Raw genomic sequence first — 22,108 nt, 5'->3', positions numbered from 1 at the left:
TGCCCAAGGAAGTGAATTTCTTTCAGAAAGAATTCACTCTTCTTGCCATTAATGAGCAATCTGTTGTGTTTCAGCTCATTAAAGACTGCTGTTAGATGGTCTCTGTGCTCCTCTTCACTCTTTGAATAGACTATCATGTCATCAAAGAATGTGCCCACAATGGAATTCCCAACAGGACATCACATCCTTCCAAGGGCATGATAAGAAACTCCTCTGTGTCCACATAACTCTGTATATGCATGCGAAGTTTGCCAAGTATAGGAGTGACAGGAACTGAATGCCCAGGGCATGCCAAATCAGCCTGTCCAACTGGTCCCATCTCTTCAGTACGAATTCCCAACTTGGCTGCCAATGTCGGTGAAATAAAGTTGGCTCGAGCACCAGGGTCAAAGAAAATCAGCACTGTAGCATCTCTGATTTTACCCCATGCTCTGCACAATTCTGTAGCATTATCACATGGTTGGTCACCAACCATGTCAGGTACCAATCCTGCACTCGGCATTGTCTTCTTCTTGAGTGGCCCTTCTTTATCCTCGGCATCTTTTGCTGGCTGTTGTGGACATTTTGCAGCCATATGCCCTTTCTGTTCACAGATGAAACATTTCCCAGCTTGCATCAATGCCTTTCTCTCTTCAAATGACTTGCCATATAGTGGCCTCTTCTGTCCTTTGCCTTGACCAACACTTTTCTGAGGTTGTGACTGCCAAGTCTTCTTCTCAAATGGCTTCTTTCTATAAAATGGTCTAGGTGGGAAATCCCTCTTCACAAGTGGTTCCTGTTTGCCCTGAGGTTCCTTGTTCACTGTGTTCTTAAAGCCACGTGAACCTCCCTATAGCAATGCATTAGCCATGTTTGCATTCTCAATGAGCTGAGTCATATTAGAAACATTGGTTTTAATGCAATAGTCCCTGATTTCTTTGGGCAAACCACAGCAATACTTCTCTATTTGCTCTGACAATGGCACTGTTCTGTAGGAAGTTACTGGCAAGAGTGCATCCCAAAACTTCTTATTATACTCTTCCAAATTTACACAGTTGGCTGCATCAAGTTTGTGCCATGCTGTCATAACATCCACTTCAAAAGTATTTGTAAGCCAGGCAAAAGAGAACTGCTGTTTAAACTGAACCCATGTAGCAGGTGCTTGTCCTTGCATCAACAGTGAGGTCCACCACTGCAATGCATTACCTTTCAAGAAAGTAGCAGCATTCCGCACCTTAGAAGACTCTGTAAAGTTACCCCCAGTGTATGCTGCATCAAACTGCTAAATGGAAGTCAACGCTTTCAATTTGTCCTGCATCCCACTGAAAGTCTCAAACTTTACTGCTTGACCTCCTTCTTTGTAATCCTTTTGCACCTTTTCTGCATCAGTCCTTACTGCTCTTTGTCCACTAGGTTGAGAAAATTCAGCCACACTGACAGGTGCTGCGGGCCCCAAAGCTAGACTAAAATAAGTTTGAAATCCGGGCTGCACACCTATATTGGCATAAAGAGGGTTCACAGCTTCCATAGGCATGATTCCTGGTGACCCTCTTGACATCAATCCTGGCAAAACTGTGGGCGGTCTAGCCATGGCCTGGAAAACAGACCCACCACCAAAATAGCCAGGATGGGAAGTAAGGAATTGAGGAATGGTCGGCATGACCCTTTGCACATTACTTTCCTGGCCATTAAATGCATTTACCTGTGCCTGTGTAACATGCTGCACTGTATCAGCTGCCACTGCTGGTGTCTGCTCTACATGCTGTGGCACCCTTGGCATTTGTTCCTGTGCCCTCTCAACTGCATGTTGAGATGATTCAGCCTGGGAATCCCCTGTCCTTGACTGCAAATACCTCTTCATCCTAGAATTCTTCACCAATTGTTCAAAGGTACCAACCATGCTCAGGAGCTGCGCATGAAATAAATCCTCTTGTTGCTGTTCTTCCTCTAACAAGGCTGGCTGTACTACTGGCTCCATCCGAGCAGAGGCTGACACCTGGGCACCTGTCACCTCTATACGCTGTCTGCGAGTAGAAGAGGAACTCTCTTCGGCAGGGAGCTTGCCTTTCCCTTTGTCTGTCATACTGTCAATTGAAAGTTTGAGGGAACCTGTATCCAAAGAAAGAGACCGTACTCTTTCTCACCTGTAATCAGTTGTACCTCACTATGTGTGTCTCCTGTTCACCCAATCCAATCCGTGTCCGGGCTCTTGCAGAAAAGAGGACCCTATCCCGGCAATGGAACCATAAAACCGGTCTATGGACACATAAAGCGGTAATTCATTCACAAATAACCTGGACTTACTGAGACACACAATCACAGAATCCTCGCTCCCTCGCTCAACAACACATTGGCCCCGAAGTCGGGCGCCCCTTGCGGTATTTCTTTATTGTTAAAAGGTTGGAAAATTACAAAGCACAAGTGCAACAAAGCACTCTACTTGCATCAGCTGAATTTTACAAATTCTGGGAGAAATTTGCCAGCATAACTGCACTAAAACTGTTCCATAACATCTCAGAATGAGTCCCAACTGACAGGCTCACTTCCATAGGCATTAGGCTATCCAATGGAATCCAAAACATCACAATTCAGCTTGCTGTAATTTTCTGCACAGACCTGTTTTCAGCTCTGTTTTCAGCCCAAAACAACCCTTGTACTGTCTTGGAGGACTTTAGCAAAGTCCTACTACATTTTGGCATCAACCGGGCAACATAACAGCCCAAAAACAGCACCTAAACAGTGCTGAAACAGCATTGTATTGAAGAGGTTATTACCCTCTTCCGTCCCTGCTTTGGTGTAGGAACCAACTACACCTGTTCCTGTTCAAGTAGGCAACAACCTTTGCATATAAGCATGAAATTCACACAATTATACCTGATTTTGATTTTATCTGATGAAAGCATTTCCATAGTCTGCAAGAGAGAGAAAGAGAGAGAGGCTGTGGGGAGCAAGCTCAACCCTCCATTCATGAGTTGTAGGGCAAGGGAGTGCACCACCATAGCTGTTTTTCCTGCAACAAAACCACACGATGGCTGCAAATGAGCCTCCTCTTCCCAAATTCCCACGCTTCCCTCTTCTCAATGAGGAAAATGCACCAAAATTTGACACTTGGCACATTTTTAAGCCTTTTCCACATGCAATCTTCCAGGCTAAAAATCTCCTGACTGGTTCACATTCTCATAACAGTCCTTTGTCAGCTTTTGGTCCCCTTGACATTCCGCACAAACTGACGCGAACACTTTTCAATTCCGACACTGCCAAAAATAGCAGTTCCCTAGATTTTAGGGATGATGTCATCTGCATTCCTTCTGGTCTCCTGACCATCGTTGACCACTATGGTCACTTCAGAATTTGCTTAGAATTCAAGATACATTCACATTTCGGTGGCGGCCACTTACTAGTGTAAATTGGCCTATACCCTCATTCAGTGGCCATGTCCTGGACACTGTCCTTCATCTTTCAGTGCCCATGTCCTGGACAGTGTCCTTCATCTTTCAGTGCAGTTCTCAGGCTTAGCCAACCACTGGTCCAATGTCCCACTGGCTGACCCATTCTGACATTGCAATGGCCCAAGCCCTTCCAAGAGATCCCGGGGGAAAGCAACAACAACCAAAGAGAAAGAAAAGAAAAATATATATTTAAAGAAATGTAAATAAGAAAAACAACTGCAAAAAGTTTCACCTCCTGGTGACAGTGACAGTCCCATAGGCAAGACACGGCACGAATACTGGCTCTTCCATGGCGTGACAATCCCATGGATAGAACACAGTCCAGGTCATACACGGGTGGCACCAGTCTGGCTCCCGTCCATACGACACCATCTTGCTAACACACGGGTGGCACTAGTCTGGCTCCCGTCCATGTCAAGCAAAAATACTGGCCTCTTCACATGAGACACCGGCCTGGTCGGCCAATTGGTGACATCCCCCCGGGCTTCTAAAGAGTTGTCCTCAACTGAAAAGCCTCAAGATATGCCTGCAACAACAGCTGTGGGTAATCAACAAAATAATCCTCGTTTACCCACTTTGCATCAATGGGCAAATAATTCTTCTATGACCAACATAAGGTGGAGGGTGACATTCGTCCATAACCTTTGGACGCATATCCTTCACCATACATAAGCAGTTATTCTTCATAAGATAACCCTCTTTAATCACATAAGAGGCATGTGAGTGACCAGCCATCAAATCAGTCCATATATGGCAAAAATCAGCATTCAAATGATACAAATCTTGCATAGCAGATAAGTCTCCTATGAGAGGTCACTGTAACTACAGCCACATATGGTCTCCTGGACAATACATCTGCTACCAAATTCTCCTTTATTGCTTTATTAATATGGATGTGTGATACAATAGGGATGGAATATCCCTCTTTGCCAGCATGATCAACACTACCCTGCATATCGGGAACTGCATGCACATTAGGCTTAGACTGCTTGTCCTCTTGCATCTTGCTTACGTTTGGGGCATTGCCGAAACATATGCTCTTTGCTTCCACATGCAAAACATTTCCTGTCTTTCGCATATTGCTCCCTTTGCTTAGGAGTCAAGCCAAACCTGTTCTTCTTGAACTTTCTGGCATGAGGCTCATGGTCCTCTCTTTTTCTTTTCCCCTTATCCAACGGGGCAGCCCTATCTGCATGGGCTCCATGGGCCATCATGGAAGTTTCATGAAGCACGGTGGCATGTGCTCCAGGAACTTGAGAATCAGATGCATGTGACTTTCCTGCATAAGACAATGTCTCTCCATGAGACAACTCAGAAGGCAAAGCTCTTTTAGTGGCAGACCTGTCACCCCTACCATGGGATACATGTCTTGAATGCATGTGATCTTCATGCCCTCCATGAGCACTAGCATACATATACCTGTTAGGCTTTGTGTCTTGTGGAGAAGATGCATGTCGAGAGGTGACTGTCACCTCTTCCTTTTGCATAAAAGACCTCAACCTTTGAGATACGGGATCTCCATGCTTCAAGCGAGGTGGATTTCTGAATTTCAGCTCTCCATCTTCCCCCTTTTTGATGTCACCTTTGTGGAGGAGGTAGGAAAGTGCCAACTCCCTTGGCTTCTTGCCCACTTCTCGTGCCATGGACTCAAAAGTCATGTCTACCATTGCATCAGACTCTTCTTCTTGCATGACTGTCTTTCCTCGAGACAGTTGTCCCTTTGAATCACTATCATTTACCCTTTCAAGGGGCTTGTGCCTTCCTCGTAGAGCATCAGAACCACGCGAGGCACTTGATGGGCCCCTCGAATTAAGCACTTCCAAAGGGTTACCTTGGCTGTCCATTGTGTTAAGTGTGCTAGAAGCGGGGTGTCCAAAACACAGGTTCATTTCCCCACTAAGAAGAGGGAAATGACCGTGCTCTGATACCAATGTAACTGATCCTGTCAAGTGGGAATAGACTCCGTTGGACACCCACACGCGTAATAGCACAACTTAATATCACAATTTGAAATGGACAACTTAATAACAACTGAAAATTGAAATGAAATAGATGGACACCAGTAGTGGGGGGGGAACGGGCCGACCCCCCCCCCCCCCCCCCCCCCCCCCCCCGGCGCAATATATGATATATTATTGGGAGTATTTAACAAATACAATGCTCCATGGGTTCAATGAACCAGATGATGTCCATGTACAAATGAAAACAGTACCAAACAAGAGGCTCGAAGTAGATGTTCGAAGGAGAGCGACCACTTGAGTGGTCCAGTCTCTACGGTCCTGTGCCTTCACTGGACTCCGCAGAGAGCGCCCCACTGGTGTTCCAGGGCCACGCACAAACAGGCGCTCCTGTACTAACGCATGGCTCTCCCGATCTCGGCACCTTTGGACCGTGGTTCTCCAAAATCTTGGACTACCTGGCACCGAACGGGTGTTTAGCCGTAGAGAGAATCCTTTATCAGATTTACAACAAAGTTCTTTGCTTAAATCTGAATTCACTTGTAGCTTGCAGATGGAAGACCAATACCCGAGGTGTCTGTGTGCAGCTACTAGTGGTGGACACCAAGACATAGCAGCCTGTCGAAGAGGAGGAGGAGGAGCTGCATGTGTTGAAGGTGTAGCCACCTAGGAGGTGCAAAGCCATCTGTAATCGCCTATGGATGGAAGGTGTAACCGCCTGTAGAGGAGCACAGCCGCTTGCTGTGGAGGAGGAGGAGTAGGCGCAGCCGTCCACTGGAGGTGGAGCCGCCTGGCTGTAGAGCACAGCCACCAGTCTGAAGAGGAGAAAGTGGCGCAGCCTAAAGAGTCGTGGAGGAGCAGCCACTATGTCACGATTGTGACTTAGTTCATTATACACAGTCTCCTCATGGTTACAGATATTGAAGTGACATGATTACAGAGGACCCCTACACTCGGATGGTCACGAGTATTCGCTCTAGAGACATGCCTCTTCATCAAGAGCCACACTCCTTCGACGACTGGTCACACCCCTTCACTCTAGGGTTGCAACTCTTCACCCAATGGTTGCAGCTATTCGTCCAAAGGATGTGTCTCTTCGCCTAGAGTCATGACTATTGGTCATGGGATGTGTCTTTTCATTCGTGTCTCTTGAACTCCTATATAAGGAGCCTGTTGTATCACAGTTTCAATCAATCAATCAAACATCTGTGTTCAAGTCTACTTTCAGTTTCAGTCTTAAATATACAGATAGTGGATGAAATACTAAGTAATAACAGTAATCCTCACAGTGGTATCAGAGCAAAATTTTTTCCCGGGCCTACGGTTGTGAGCCTCTCACCCTCTCTGCTCTACTCCCCTACCCGGCGTTGTATGGAAGCAGAAGAAAGATGGAACCTACATCTATGAGTATGAGGTAACCTAAACCTTCTTTCTCAATTCACATATAGAAGACAGATGCACAGATGTGTGTGTGGCGTACCCGGTGAGTATGCAGCGATCTCCTGCTGCTGGTAGCCCTTCGTGAGCCTCTTCATCGGGTTGTGCCCTTTCGTGCATGGGTTTGCACCCCTTCACACGAACGATGGCACCTCTTCGCATGGCACCCCTTCGCTGCTGAATTTGGAAGCCCCCCCCCTCTCTTCGCCTTGTTTGCTGCCAGCGTGCCTCTTGATTGCTCAAAGTGGCTGCCGGTTGTGAGCCTCCTTAATACTGCCGGTGGCACACTGTTTGAAGAGGCGCACCCTCCAGTCGGTGATGTGACCCAGCCTTCGTAGCGTCGCACCCTTCCAGTCGGCGAAGCGTCAACTTTTCAACAAAAAAAACGAAACGTTAACCAAAAAGCCTTATGATTTAAGGCTTATACACTTAAGCCTTTCTTTTTTTTAATACACGTGGCTTCCACCAGCCACGTGAGCAGTCGGGCGCCAGCACCCAACGGCCGCCAGCGCAAGGACACCCGCCGCCGCCGACCAGCGCAAGGACACCTACCAGCCGACCAACGCATTTTAAAAAAATAAAAAAATATAAAAGAGCGAATGGGGCGAGCGCAACGAATTCATCTGCCGGCCAGCCCATTCGCTTCTCTCGCACGCTGTTCCACACAAGGTGCGCTCCTCTCCCACGCTGCCACGCCAGGGACCTCTCTCCAATCTGGCACACACTCCCCTTCTCAACCAGGTGTCCAATGGAACCCAACAGCAATCAGCCCGTGCCTTACATCTCGTACATAGACGAGGTCTCGGAGGCCATATTGCCCGAAAATCCTCGCGAGACACCCACACCGGAGCCCGCCCCATTACCCGAACCTGTTGCAGAACCTGTTTCGGCTCCAGTTCATGTACCAGGTCCCCTGGACTTTTTATTATACGTCAGTCACCGCCACGTCACTCAGTTCCAGGCGTGGGTGATCTGGCATATTTACTTGACGTGTCCAGCACACCATCTTGCTCATTACGAGTTTATTTTGGGACGGTACCCACATCTTGCATATTTCCTGGACGAGTGCCGTGTGGATGCAGTGAACCGGTTCATCTCGCTCCAGCCCTTGGTTCGAGTATACAGCGAGCTCATTGTGCCAGATTACACTCCCTTAACCCCTGCAGAGACACCTCCTCTCGACGAGGTGGACGACTTCGAGCCTTCGAAGTTAGGCTCCGATTTCTTAGCAGAATTGGGAGACGATTCACTGTCATTCTCTCCTCCAGCAGTACCACATATTTCACCGGCTTCTCCGCGCTACTCCCTCTAGCAGATCCAACATGCCATCTATCTCAGAGGAAGAGGGCCAGCAACAAGACGAGCAAATGCAGGCCATTACATTATTACGCGAGCAGATGGAGACACTTCAGCAGACTTTTTCGACAAGTCTCTCCACCATCAGCAGACGGCTCGACCAGTTGCAGCGGCCCCATCCAGCGCGCACACCAGCCAGTGATCTACAACCATCTTCTTCAGAGACTTCGGTAGCAGAAAATGAAGATGAACAAGATCCAACTGCCGAGGTAAACAATGCAGAACTCCAACTTCTTTATAAAATATTAACTGCTGCACAAAAAAAAGAAACTCGATGTCAAACTGCCTGTCCCTTATAATGGTCGCCGCGACAAGCGCGTGCTTGACCAATGGATATTCAAAATGGAGGTATATTTGACCAATACCGATTTGGTCGAAAGCAAGAAGGTTGCTTTAGCCAGTTCCCTACTCAAGGATACAGCACTTCTATGGTGGCAACGACGTGTTGCAGATGGTAAACACACTCCTACTTGGGATAAATTCCGGCGCGCCCTCCGCAAGGCCTTTGAACCTGCCAGTGCGGACTACCATGCCCGGTCTGCTCTCCGCTGCTTGAGGCAAACAGGATCCTCAGCCGCATATATCATAGAGTTCCAATGTTTAACTCTGGAAATTGAGAGCCTCAGCCCCGCTGACAAGCTACACAGCTTCATCGATGGGCTTGAACCCCACTTACAGGAAGATGTGCAGAAGTTTAACCCTCTCACCATAGATGCTGCTATTGCCTACGTAGAGCGCCTTGGAGATTTACGACGACAACCCAGGACATCCGACGACAACCCAGGACATCCTTCTATGGCAATCGGTCCTCAAACAGTGCTCGTTTCTCCCAGCCCAATCGCAGAGGAAATTTATCTCAACCTGCGTCTCAATATTCCCAATCCTCTGGTCAGCAATCTACTCGGCAACAATCCTTTCGGCCTACATTTTCAGGTCAGGCAGCAGCCTCACAAACAGGATCCTCTTCCAACAACAACAATCGGAATCGAGGACGCAACTGGCAAGATCGCCGACCCAACAATCGCCGCAATTTTCGCCGCGATACCTCAGCAGGTCAGCAAGCCTCTACATCGGCACCTTCAACCCCTCAAGCCAACCCTTCAGGTCTTTGCACAATTTGCAATGGACCACACAGGTGGTATGAGTGCCCAAAGCGTAATTCTCGCCAGAATTCCAACATGGAATGTTTCCCAGAAGGTGAACATGGACATCATCATCCTTATGCGCCAGAAAAAGGCAAGCAGGTGGTTCATGCAGTGCGAGTTTCTAAAGTTGTCAGTGCTTTAATGCTGAATGTCCACAACCATACTTCAGCGCCTGTTAACCTTTCCAATCAAGTTTTGAGCTTATTGGGATTTATTGGCCAGCATCCTATCAATGTTCTTGTTGATAGTGGATGCTCGACTAATTTTGTGGGAACTACTCTTGTCAGCAAGTTACGATTACCTACTCAGCAGAGTGCGGAAGTTTTCCAAGTGGAACTTGCAGATGGTTCTTTCTTGCATTGCAGCAAACGGATTCGGCAGTTGCATTTTCAGATTCAGGACTATCAGGATCAGCTGAATTTCTCTATTATGCCTTTGTCACACTATGACATGATCCTTGGACAGTCTTGGTTATATGAGTATGATTCTTTGATTAGCTTTCGAGATCATTCCATTCGACTTTATCATAATCATCGAGAAATGGAATTACGAGGTCTGTTTAATTCTAAGCCGATTACTGTGGTTTCTGCTATGCAAGTCAAACGCTTAGTGCGTAAACGCGACAGCACTTCTGCCTTAGTTATGTTGCGAGAAGCAGAAGACAATGTAGTTGACCAATCGGAATCCTCGCCATCAGATATTTCTTATTTACAGCAGCCCTTCTTTCAACCTTATAAGGATTTATTTCCTGACGAGCTGCCAACGACATTGCCTCCTCGACGTTCTGTAGATCATATGATTGATCTAATTCCTGGACAACCACCGCCAGTTCGAGCTCCTTATCGAGTTACTTATTCAGAATCTCAAGAAATTCAGAGACAATTGGCAGAGTTGTTAGATAAAGGTCATATACGTCCAAGCAAAAGTCCTTTTGGTGCTCCAGTTTTATTGGTCAAGAAGAAGGATGGATCTATGCGACTTTGCATTGATTATCGTGCCCTTAATAAGCAGACAATCAAGAATAAGTTTCCCTTGCCTCGCATCGATGAGCTCTTTGATCAGTTGCTTGGTGCGAAGGTATTTTCGAAGATTGATCTGAAGTCAGGCTATCATCAAATCAGGATTCGAATTGGAGATGAGTATAAGACAGCTTTCAGAACAAAGTATGGACATTATGAATTTTTGGTCATTCCTTTTGGGTTAACCAATGCCCCAGCTACTTTCATGACTTTGATGAATGACATCTTTGGTCCTTACTTGGATAAGTTTGTCATCGTTTATCTGGATGACATTTTGGTCTTCAGTAAGACTTTAGCAGATCACAAGCAGCATTTGCAGATTGTCTTCGACGTACTCCGTACGAATGTCTTGTACATCAACAAGAAGAAGAGTCAGTTTTTCAAAGATCATGTGGAATATCTTGGACACATCATCTCTGGACATGGTATTGCAGTTGATCCTAAGAAGATAAAAGTCATTGTTGATTGGCCTTTGCCACTTACAATTTTAGATGTGCGATCTTTCTTGGGATTAGCAAATTTTTACCACACCAAGGTTCACAAGTTCTCAGATATTGCTGCTCCTTTGACGGCTCTTACAAAGTTAGATAAATTGCAATGGTCACTTGAAGCTGAAAAGTCCTTTAATGATCTTAAGCATGCGTTGACAACTACGCCTGTTTTGGCTATTGCGGATCCAACTCAGCCGTTTGACGTCATGACCGATGCTTCGGATAGAGCATCTGGAGGCGTTCTTATGCAGAATGATCGTGTTATTGCTTTTGATAGTCATAAATTTTTGGCTATTCAAATGCGATATCCCGTTTATGACAAGGAATTCTTGGCAATTGTACATGCTTATAGAACGTGGAAGCATTATCTTCTTGGTGCAGATTCAGTGGTTAAGACAGATCATCAGTCTTTGACCTACATCTTTACTCAGCCAGTGATGAATCCTCGTCAAGGACGATGGGTTGAATTTTTGGCGAATTTTCACATGGCGATACTCTATGTTCCTGGATTACAGAATGTGGTAGCAGATGCTTTGAGCCGCATGCCTCGAGCTACGAACTTTGCTATCTCAAATGTGCAGATGGAGATTCCAGCATGTTTTAAGCATGAGTATTTGACAGATAGAGACTTTGGAGATGTCTTTCGAGCTCTCAAATCTCTTCATCCTACTGTTGCAGAAATGAATATGTTTGCCGCATATACAATTGCAGATGATTTACTTTATTACTTAGATCGCATTTGTGTTCCTCACAATGCATCTTTGCGGAAACTCCTTATTCAAGAGCATGAAGTACCCTTTGCAGCTCATCTTGGCATTAACAAGACATATCGTCTGTTATCAGCAACATACTTTTGGCCTCAGATGCAACAGGATGTTATTAAGTTTGTTAAAGCTTGTCACTCTTGTCAAATTATGAAAGCTTCACGACAACTTCCTCAAGGATTGCTTCAGCCTTTGCCAGTTCCTCAGGAAAGATGGGAAAGCATAAGCATGGATTTCATCACTACTTTGCCGCGTTCGCAGAAAGGCAATGCTCAAATTTTAGTAGTGGTTGATCGGTTTTCCAAAATGGCACATTTTATTCCTTGCAAGAAGATAGTTTCTGCTCCAGATCTTGCAGCGTTGTTCGTACAGCATATTTTCAGAATCCATGGATTGCCAAGATCTATTGTTTCTGACAGAGATCCAAAGTTTACTGGACATTTTTGGACTTCCTTATTCAAATCTCTTGGTACAAATCTCTTGTTCAGTTCTGCTTATCATCCTCAGACAGATGGACAGACAGAACGAGTAAATCAAATTTTGGAAGAAATGCTTAGACATTATATTCAGACAAGATTAGCTTCTTGGGAGGAATATTTGCCTCTTGTGGAGTTTGCTTATAATAATTCTCCACATTCAGTCACTGGAATGACTCCTTTTCAAGCAGCATATGGTCACACTCCGCTTGTGCCTACAAACTTTGTTCTTCAACACAAGGTGGCATTAGCAGATCAGTTGATTCAAGAAATGCAAGATATTCTTGTGCAAGTTCGAGACAGACTGATTCATGTTCAGCAGAAGTATCAGAAGTATGCGAATAAGCACAGAAGGCATACTGAGTTTCAAGAAGGTTAGAAATGAAAGGTTAGAAATAAACTATTAAACCAACAAGTGCAATACACTTACCACCTGTTCACACGCAACAAAACTCGTCAGAAGACAGAGCAAACTTCACGACTCACTGGAAGGCATCCCCGCTGAGTAAGTGACACGTCAAACAGGCAAACACAAAAATACAAGTCATGCGAAAACAGTTTCAAACATGCAAAAACATGAGTGCATGTGCAAATAGTATCATGGACATATCTCCCGTTCATGGAACAAGTACAAAATATCTGTCGGGCGGAAAAATGGCACGACATAAAACATAAATCCTGGTCTTCCTATGGAGTGACAGTCCCATAGGTAAAACACAGTTCCAGGCACGAGCCTTCCTATGGAGTGACAGTCCCATAGGCAAGACACGGCACGAATACTGGCTCTTCCATGGCGTGACAATCCCATGGATAGAACACAGTCCAGGTCATACACGGGTGGCACCAGTCTGGCTCCCGTCCATACGACACCATCCTGCTAACACACGGGTGGCACCAGTCTGGCTCCCGTCCATGTCAAGCAAAAATACTGGCCTCTTCACATGAGACACCGGCCTGGCCTCAAGTGGACGAGACACAAATCTGGAGATGGACCAAATGGTCGGCCAATTGGTGACATCCCCCCGGGCTTCTAAAGAGTTGTCCTCAACTGAAAAGCCTCAAGATATGCCTGCAACAGCTGTGGGTAATCAACAAAATCCTCGTTTACCCACTTTGCATCAATGGGCAAATAATTCCTCTATGACCAACATAAGGTGGAGCGTGACATTCGTCCATAACCTTTGGACGCATATCCTTCACCATACATAAGCAGTTATTCTTCATAAGATAACCCTCTTTAATCACATAAGAGGCATGTGAGTGACCAGCCATCAAATCAGTCCATATATGGCAAAAATCAGCATTCAAATGATACAAATCTTGCATAGCAGATAAGTCTCCTATGAGAGGTCGCTGTAACTGCAGCCACATATGGTCTCGTGGATAATACATCTGCTACCAAATTCTCCTTTATTGCTTTATTAATATGGATGTGTGATACAATAGGAATGGAATATCCCTCTTTGCCAGCATGATCAACACTACCCTGCATATCGGGAAGAACTGCATGCACATTAGGCTTAGACTGCTTGTCCTCTTGCATCTTGCTTACGTTTGGGGCATTGCCGAAACATATGCTCTTTGCTTCCACATGCAAAACATTTCCTGTCTTTCGCATATTACTCCGTTTGCTCAGAAGTCAAGCCAAACCTGTTCTTCTTGAACTTTCTGGCATGAGGCTCATGGTCCTCTCTTTTTCTTTTCCCCTTATCCAATGGGGCAGCCCTATCTGCATGGGCTCCATGGGCCATCATGGAAGTTTCATGAAGCACGGTGGCATGTGCTCCAGGAACTTGAGAATCAGATGCATGTGACTTTCCTGCATAAGACAATGTCTCTCCATGAGACAACTCAGAAGGCAAAGCTCTTTTAGTGGCAGACCTGTCACCCCTACCATGGGATACATGTCTTGAATGCATGTGACCTTCATGCCCTCCATGAGCACTAGCATACATATACCTGTCAGGCTTTGTGTCTTGTGGAGAAGATGCATGTCGAGAGGTGACTGTCACCTCTTCCTTTTGCATAAAAGACCTCAACCTTTGAGATACGGGATCTCCATGCTTCAAGCGAGGTGGATTTCTGAATTTCAGCTCTCCATCTTCCCCCTTTTTGATGTCACCTTTGTGGAGGAGGTAGGAAAGTGCCAACTCCCTTGGCTTCTTGCCCACTTCTCGTGCCATGGACTCAAAAGTCACGTCTACCATTGCATCAGGCTCTTCTTCTTGCATGATTGTCTTTCCTCGAGACAGTTGTCCCTTTGAATCACTATCATTTACCCTTTCAAGGGGCTTGTGCCTTCCTCGTAGAGCATCAGAACCACGCGAGGCACTTGATGGGCCCCTCAAATTAAGCACTTCCAAAGGGTTACCTTGGCTGTCCATTGTGTTAAGTGTGCTAGAAGCGGGGTGTCCAAAACACAGGTTCATTTCCCCACTAAGAAGAGGGAAATGACCGTGCTCTGATACCAATGTAACTGATCCCGTCAAGTGGGAATAGACTCCGTTGGTACAACTTAATAACAACTGAAAATTGAAATGAAATAGATGGACACCAGCATTGGGGCCGGAACGGGCCGACCCCCCCCCCCCCCCCCCCTCAATATATGATATATTATTGGGAGTATTTAACAAATACAATGCTCCATGGGTTCAATGAACCAGATGATGTCCATGTACAAATGAAAACACTACCAAACAAGAGGCTCGAAGTAGATGTTTGAAGGAGAGCGACCACTTGAGTGGTCCAGTCTCTACGGTCCTGTGCCTTCACTGGACTCCGCAGAGAGCGCCCCACTGGTGTTCCAGGACCACGCACAAACAGGCGCTCCCGTACTAACGCATGGCTCTCCCGATCTCGGCACCTTTGGACCGTGGTTCTCTAAAATCTTGGACTACCTGGCACCGAACGGGTGTTTAGCCGTAGAGAGAATCCTTTATCAGATTTACAACAAAGTTCTTTACTTAAATCTGAATTCACTTGTAGCTTGCAGATGGAAGACCAATACCCGTGGTGGACACCAAGACACAGCAGCCTGTCGAAGAGGAGGAGGAGGAGCTGCCTGTGTTGAAGGTGTAGCCACCTAGGAGGTGCAAAGCCACCTGTAACCGCCTATGGATGGAAGGTGTAACCGCCTGTAGAGGAGCACAGCCGCCTGCTGTGGAGGAGGAGTAGGCGCAGCCGTCCACTGGAGGTGGAGCCGCCTGGCTGTAGAGCACAGCCACCAGTCTGAAGAGGAGAAAGTGGCGCAGCCTAAAGAGTCGTTGAGGTCCGAGGAGCAGCCACTATACAGAGGAGGCAGCCTGCTGTGGGAGGCACTGCCTGCTGAAGATGGAGCGCAGCCTGCAAGAGCCTGCAGGAGGTGAAACTTTAGCTTGTTGGAGATGGAGAAGGAGCTGCCTGTATGCAGAGCACAGCCGCCGGGGGATTAGAGGTAGCCGCCTGGCTGCAGCCGCCTCTGGGGTGGCTCAGCCGTCTGCAGGACAGAAGCAGCCGCTGGAGTTGGTCACACAGCCGCCTGCAAAGGGGAGGCAGCGTAGCCTTGTTATGAAGGTGGAGCAGGTGCAGTCGTCTACTGGTGGTGGGCACACAGCCGCCTGCAAGAGGCAGCGCAGCCTGCTGGTGTTAGGCCTGTGGAGAGAGGAGCGCAGCCTGTATGCTGGAGGTGGCAGCCAGCCGCCTGGTGGTGCGATCGCTTGAGAGGAGCAGAAGCGCAGCTGGCTGGAGAACAGGCGCACGATCATGTGTCTTCTTGGGGTGGTCGTGGTGCTTCCTTTTGTAGAGGTTTGAGAGGAGTTAAACCACCACAGTTGGCCGGCTCCCCACGTTTGCATGGGGGTGGCCAGCTTCAAAGTGTGGTGCGGGTAGGTGACCATGCACCCAACCCACTCACACACTTAAGGGGCTAAGTGTGGCTCCCCACCTTGGCCCATATGTGGGTGCCCACTTTTAAGTGAATGTGAACTTAGAACCTTATAAAATGAAAGGTTAGAAATAAACTATTAAACCAACAAGTGCAATACACTTACCACCTGTTCACACGCAACAAAACTCGTCAGAAGACAGAGCAAACTTCACGACTCACTGGAAGGCATCCCCGCTGAGTAAGTGACACGTCAAATAGGCAAACACAAAAATACAAGTCATGCGAAAACAGTTTCAAACATGCAAAAACATGAGTGCATGTGCAAATAGTATCATGGACATATCTCCCGTTCATGGAACAAGTACAAAATATCTGTCGGGCGTAAAAATGGCACGACATAAAACATAAATCCTCGTCTTCCTATGGAGTGACAGTCCCATAGGTAAAACACAGTTCCAGGCACGAGCCTTCCTATGGAGTGACAGTCCCATAGGCAAGACACGGCACGAATACTGGCTCTTCCATGGCGTGACAATCCCATGGATAGAACACAGTCCAGGTCATACACGGGTGGCACCAATCTGGCTCCCGTCCATACGACACCATCTTGCTAACACACCGGTGGCACCAGTCTGGCTCCCATCCATGTCAAGTAAAAATACTGGCCTCTTCACATGAGACACCGGCCTGGCCTCAAGTGAACGAGACACAAATCTGGAGATGGACCAAATGGTCGGCCAATTGGTGACAGATACTGACAGAGTGATCTTAGCTAGTTGGTACTTGGAAGGTGAGGCCATTCCTTGGTGGACTCAGTGGGCTCATGCCCACACCAGATTAGGTATGGCAGCTTATGTGTGGGACGAGTTTTACCGCGACCTTAAGCAGCGGTTTGTACCGCCCCACTACCTTGAGTGACTCGAAGACGAGTTCAGGGGAGCGCGTTTTGACGCGCAACCAGTCCTTCAGTTTGCCAATAGAATTTCGACTTCATGTTTGCAATTAGGCTTATCTGATTTGGACAAGAAAGGGCAGTTTTTGTATGGCCTTGACATGCAAATCCAGTGGGAGGTGCGTATGTTTAGGTCAGCCACCTTCGAAGACGCACTCTCGCTTCGCAGAGTGCAAAAATGAAGCATAATGGTGGCAAGCCCAAGACTTCCCAGCCGGCTACTCCCAAGGCTACCGCCTCGGGGGAAAAAGGCTAGAACCAGACGGGGTCTTCCCCAAGATAGAGCACGGGAGCCTCTGGCTCCAAGAACTTGAACAATGCGTCTAAGCTTACTCCAGACGAGAAAGCGGAGGCAGGCAAGACAGGTGGCAAGTTGAGTGTTGAGGAGATTTCTCAGTACAAGGAGGGTAGATGTTTCTTTTGTCATACAAAAGGACATACTTCTCGGGAGTGTCCTAAGAAGACTCCAAAGACCACCGCCCTAGCCTCCACAGCTTCCGTGGTGAGCCCAGCTCCCACACAGACCCTAGTGGCTGTCCCTAGTTCTTCAAATCCTAATGCTTTAGTTGGAGAAATTATTAGCCGGGAACTCGAAGATAAGTAGAAGGGCGCCCATGACCAGGAGTATGAGCGCAATGAATTGCTCAAGACCTTTGGCTACATAGATGGCGAGAGAGTCGTCTTGTTTGACAGCGGTAGCACGGAGGATGTGGTCACGGAATAGGCCGCTCGGCATGCCCGTTTCGTCTTGACTTCGGTGGACAAACAAGTTGAGGGTTTTAGCACAGGCATGACAACGAGCGTCAAGTATGAAGCTCTAGGTGCTAAATTAGTTATTTAGGACATAGAATTTGTGCGTGATTTTATTGTTTCCCCTCTTGTAGAAGCAGACATAATTTTGGGCATTCAGTGGTTTCACAAGTTTCTTCCTGATGTCAAGTGGGACAAGCACAGGTTCCCGATCAATCGGAATTTGTCAAACGCCCCAGTGACCATTAAGTGTGAGCCAAGAATTTTGAACTTTCCGCTTATAAGCCACTTACAGGCTAAGCGAGGAGTCAGGAAAGGCGCACATTGTGCAATGATATACATCCAGACAGCCGAGACGATGGCCAGTGCTTCCGAGAAGTACTCGGCTCTCCATGAAAAGTTCCAGAAGATTTTACTTCGGGACAGTCTCCCTCCCCAACTCCCCCTGTCCAGACCTGAGGACCACAAGATTGACCTCCTCCCAGGCTCGGAACCCTCAAGCAAGTTTCCGTATCGCCTTTCCAAGGCAATGGAATCGGAGTTGGACCGCCAACTCCAAGAATTGTTGCAATCTGGCTTCATCCGTCCCAGCGTGTCGCCATTTGTAGCCCCGATCTTATTTGTCAAGAAGAAAGATGGGTCTTCCCGTTTGTGTGTTGATTATCGTGCACTCAATAAGTTGACTATCAAGAGTAGATTCCCGATGCCTCGAAATTGATTATATTCTCGAGAGGCTGAATGGAGCAAAAGTGTTCTCGAAAATCGATTTAAAGAGTGGGTACCACTAGGTGAGGATTGTGGAGGGGGACATCCCCAGGACAGCCTTCCGTACGGAACGGGCCCACTATGAATTTGTGGTCATGCCATTTGGCTTGACGAACGTCTTAGCTACATTCAACCGCATAACGATGCGTGTTTTCCAGGATTTGATTGGTATTTTCAGCTATGGTTGAGCAGCATGACATTGATGTGGAGAAAGTCCTTAAGTTGTTGGAAAGCAACGAGCTCTACGTCAATGAAAAGAAGTCAGAATTTTATTTGTTCTAGGTACATTACTTGGGATACATAATTAGTGCAGGAGGCATTCGACTTGATCGGGCTAAAGTGGCCGAGATTGTCAATTGGGAAGTACCTCAGACAGCATATGACCACCCACATAGACAAGTTTTCTGAACTCTCGGTGGATCTCACCGATCTGCTAAAGGGTGTGAAGACAAGAAGGCAATGGATTGGATCAAAGGGCCAGGACAGCCAAGGATAAGCTAACACAGAAGGGGTGAAGGATTGCAGGTCAAGGGCAGAGTTATCTCAGCCAAGAAAGGTCAAGTTTTCTGTATTTTCTTTTCAGATTTGCATCATTCTAATAAAGCAAATACACCATTCGTGGTGGGGGTCCTACAGAGGGTATTCGGGATCGAGTATTGTGTCCGCTTCTCTCTCTCTCTCTCTCTCTCTCTCTCTCTCTCTCTCTCTCTCTCTCTCTCTATTTTTCTGCACATATACATTCAGTTTTGTGTGTTAATTCCGTTGCGACAAGTGTGCTGATTTCTGAGCATTGAAGTTACCGATCTCCCCCGAAGCTTCCGCATGTTACAACCATAGAACCTGTGTTGTACGTCAGAGAATTCAGCTTCCAAAAGGTAGTGTTTCCATATAGTGAGGGCATGAATTACAGCCAATAGGGGAGAGTGTGCATCCCCATTTCACCCTGATGGTGCTATGAATCTCCTCTAAGGGTAAATCAATTGTGTTCACTTTGTGAGTGACCTGTTCATAGTGGCCCATATCACTAGATTTCCATTTCGAGCCGCTTGAATCTACCTATCAATAGTGTCATGGTGGCCCATATCACTAGACTTCATTTCGAGCTGCTTGAGTCTACTTGTCAATGGAGTTCGTGGAATTGTGTCAAAAGCTTCACAAAAATCCACAAAGAAAAAACTTGTGCTTGGCTTGCTTGATGATAGCTTGAAGTGTGAAAATATGATCCAATGTGGAGTGGTGCCATCTAAAGTTTGCTTGCCCATAGCTCTCACTCCTTTGCTTTTTTAGCTTTATATTTCAAGTATGCCTTTAGTACAACTCCATGAAATTTGGCCAGCAAGTGCCCGATCATATTAGTGTGATAATTCTATGGGTTCAACGTCTCCTGCTTTATGGGTAGGAACATTAGTGTTGGTGGTCCATGATTGGGAAAGGCATGACAAACAACCTCATCATGGAGTATTTTACTTTTTTTAAAAGCATGTGATTCTTTTTTACTGACCAGAAACTAATTTGCATTCCACAGAACCCTGCTGTCACAGCCAAGCTTCAACAGGAGGTAAGCTTTTTGGCAGGACCTTTGATGTTGAGGGTGATAAACCTTGAAAGTTGATATACTTACTATTATCAATTTCTTGTGCTTTACAGGTAGATCTTGTCCTTGGAGATAGGTTGCCAACAATGGAAGACATGAAAAAACTCAAGCTAACAAGGCGAGTTATCAATGAGGTTAGTATCATGTACAGTAACGCTGGTTGAGCCCAATTTCAGTAGTTATTTTTCCAAAATGGGAGCATTTCAGAAATCTATGCTGCATTATTCCACACGAAGTATTGATGTGATTATGATAAAAGACACTCACCATGACAGTGGCATCTATCCTTTGATCCTTTCAGACGTTGCGCTTGTATCCACAGCCGCCGGTATTAATAAGGCGCTCATTACAAGATGATGTGCTTGGAAGCTATCCCATTAAAAAGTAATATAACTACCTTTTTTTTTGGGGTACATTGAAGTGCTTGTACATCCTTATTACAAGAGAGTAAGTTTGTGTGTTATCCTTCTAGAGGTGAAGATATCTTTATCTCTGTCTGGAATCTGCACCGATCGCCACACCTATGGGAGGATGCGGATGAATTCAGGCCTGAAAGGTGGCCACTCGATGGAGCAGATCCAACTGAAGTGACAGAGAACTTCAGGTAGTGTATGCGTAAGGATAGATCAAAGGGACTTTTCACTGCCTTCAACAGTATTAACATGCACATTTATACACATTTCTGGTTTTTGTTTCCTTTTTTGAGAGTATTTACACACCCATCCACCCGTGAGATGTTGCAATGCGAATTGCTTGATTGTAATTGTCTCGATTACATTTTTTCAACTTTACAGATACTTGCCCTTTGGAGGGGGTCCTCGAAAATGTGTGGGAGACATGTTTGCCACTTTTGAGGTAAATCTGGCTTTAAATGCATGTTAAATCTTTGCTAGGTCTTTGAGATGATTAGGCTGCAAAGGGGGATTGCATCTCATGTAAGTGAACCCCTGTTTCAGACCATCACTGCGGTGGCTATGCTGGTGCGACGGTTTAACTTTGAACTGGCTAGAGGGGTACCGCCGGTAAGGACAAGCATTAACAAGATAGCTTTTTCTTTTCTGGTGGAAGACCTTTTTTTCTCATCCTTTGATGCTTTGCATAGGTTGGCATGACAACGGGTGCCACAATTCACACGACAGATGGTCTAAAAATGACAGTGACACACCGTGTGATGTCTCAAATGATGCCAAAAACAACCATGCCCACTAGGACTCAGACACTCTTGGAAATGGATCAATCAAGAACTAGTTGAAAAAAGTCTCAATCCCAAAACTCGTATTCAACATAATTGTATATCCAATCAACACATTGTTTTTCCTCTTGATGCACCTTACCCTACATAATAAACTTAGCCTTCTGCAAAACCATGGAGCATTGCAACCTCCTCTCATTTCTCATCTTATCTGCTTTTCACTGGCACAAATCCCAAAAACATCAATACTGATTGATGCTGTGAATCCAATGTGCAATTCTAAACAGAGCCCATTGAACATCAACTGTAGTCTGTCATTGCAAATATAACAAGTGTCAAGTGATCTCAGCCCATTTGAGTGTAGCATTTTGCTGTGTAGCCATAAGAGCTTCTGTTCTGTATCTTTAAGCGATTATTAATGGGACCATAACGCCATGAACCTCGTCAAACAAATTATTTGCTATAGATGCCAAAGGTGCTGAGACAACACAACATGCTGACATTAAAGACTGCCTTTCCAACTTGGAAGCCAATACTAGATCACTCTATAACAATTTTTCTTTGTAGCTACTGACCAGGTCCTAGCTGTGGGTACTGAAAAGCTGCCACCTTCTTCTGTTATAATGAATTGTAGTTGCACCTGCATTGGAAATGGGCTTGTTACCTGCAACCATCCATAACTCAACCTTCATATTGAGCTGTTCACACACTTTTTTTAAAGGAGGTAAAAACCAATGTTTCTATTAGGTCAAATGTACAGAGAGAAACCTCCTCACAGCAGCCGAGGTCTCACAAATGTGGAAAACTAAAAATAGTGGAAAAACAAATTCAAATGAGACTGATGTAGTTGCTATAGTTGATAGCATTCATGTAAGGATTGTTGCAACGATTGACAAAACTATTGATACCTGTCAAT

General features: G+C 46.1%; 1 protein-coding gene across 1 annotated transcript in view; it reads left to right on the top strand.

Annotated features, from left to right (window-relative positions):
• LOC147626636 (protein LUTEIN DEFICIENT 5, chloroplastic-like) overlaps positions 1-21,545 on the top strand; it is a 46,399-nt gene extending 24,854 nt beyond the window's left edge. The window contains exons 10-16 of the mRNA XM_086816700.1: positions 19,932-19,964; positions 20,054-20,134; positions 20,302-20,384; positions 20,473-20,604; positions 20,795-20,855; positions 20,957-21,022; positions 21,103-21,545. Of these exons, the coding sequence (XP_086672826.1) occupies positions 19,932-19,964; positions 20,054-20,134; positions 20,302-20,384; positions 20,473-20,604; positions 20,795-20,855; positions 20,957-21,022; positions 21,103-21,252 (606 nt within the window). The 3' untranslated portion in view covers positions 21,253-21,545. The remainder of the gene's footprint in view (positions 1-19,931; positions 19,965-20,053; positions 20,135-20,301; positions 20,385-20,472; positions 20,605-20,794; positions 20,856-20,956; positions 21,023-21,102) is intronic.
• The last annotated feature ends 563 nt before the right edge of the window (positions 21,546-22,108 follow it).

The sequence above is a fragment of the Cibotium barometz genome, chromosome 22 (assembly GCF_041138505.1).
Source record: "Cibotium barometz isolate CiBa-2024 chromosome 22, ASM4113850v1, whole genome shotgun sequence".
NCBI lineage: Eukaryota > Viridiplantae > Streptophyta > Polypodiopsida > Cyatheales > Cibotiaceae > Cibotium > Cibotium barometz.
The sequence above is the reverse complement of the archived record's forward strand: the minus strand, read 5'-3'. Positions and strand labels throughout refer to the sequence as shown.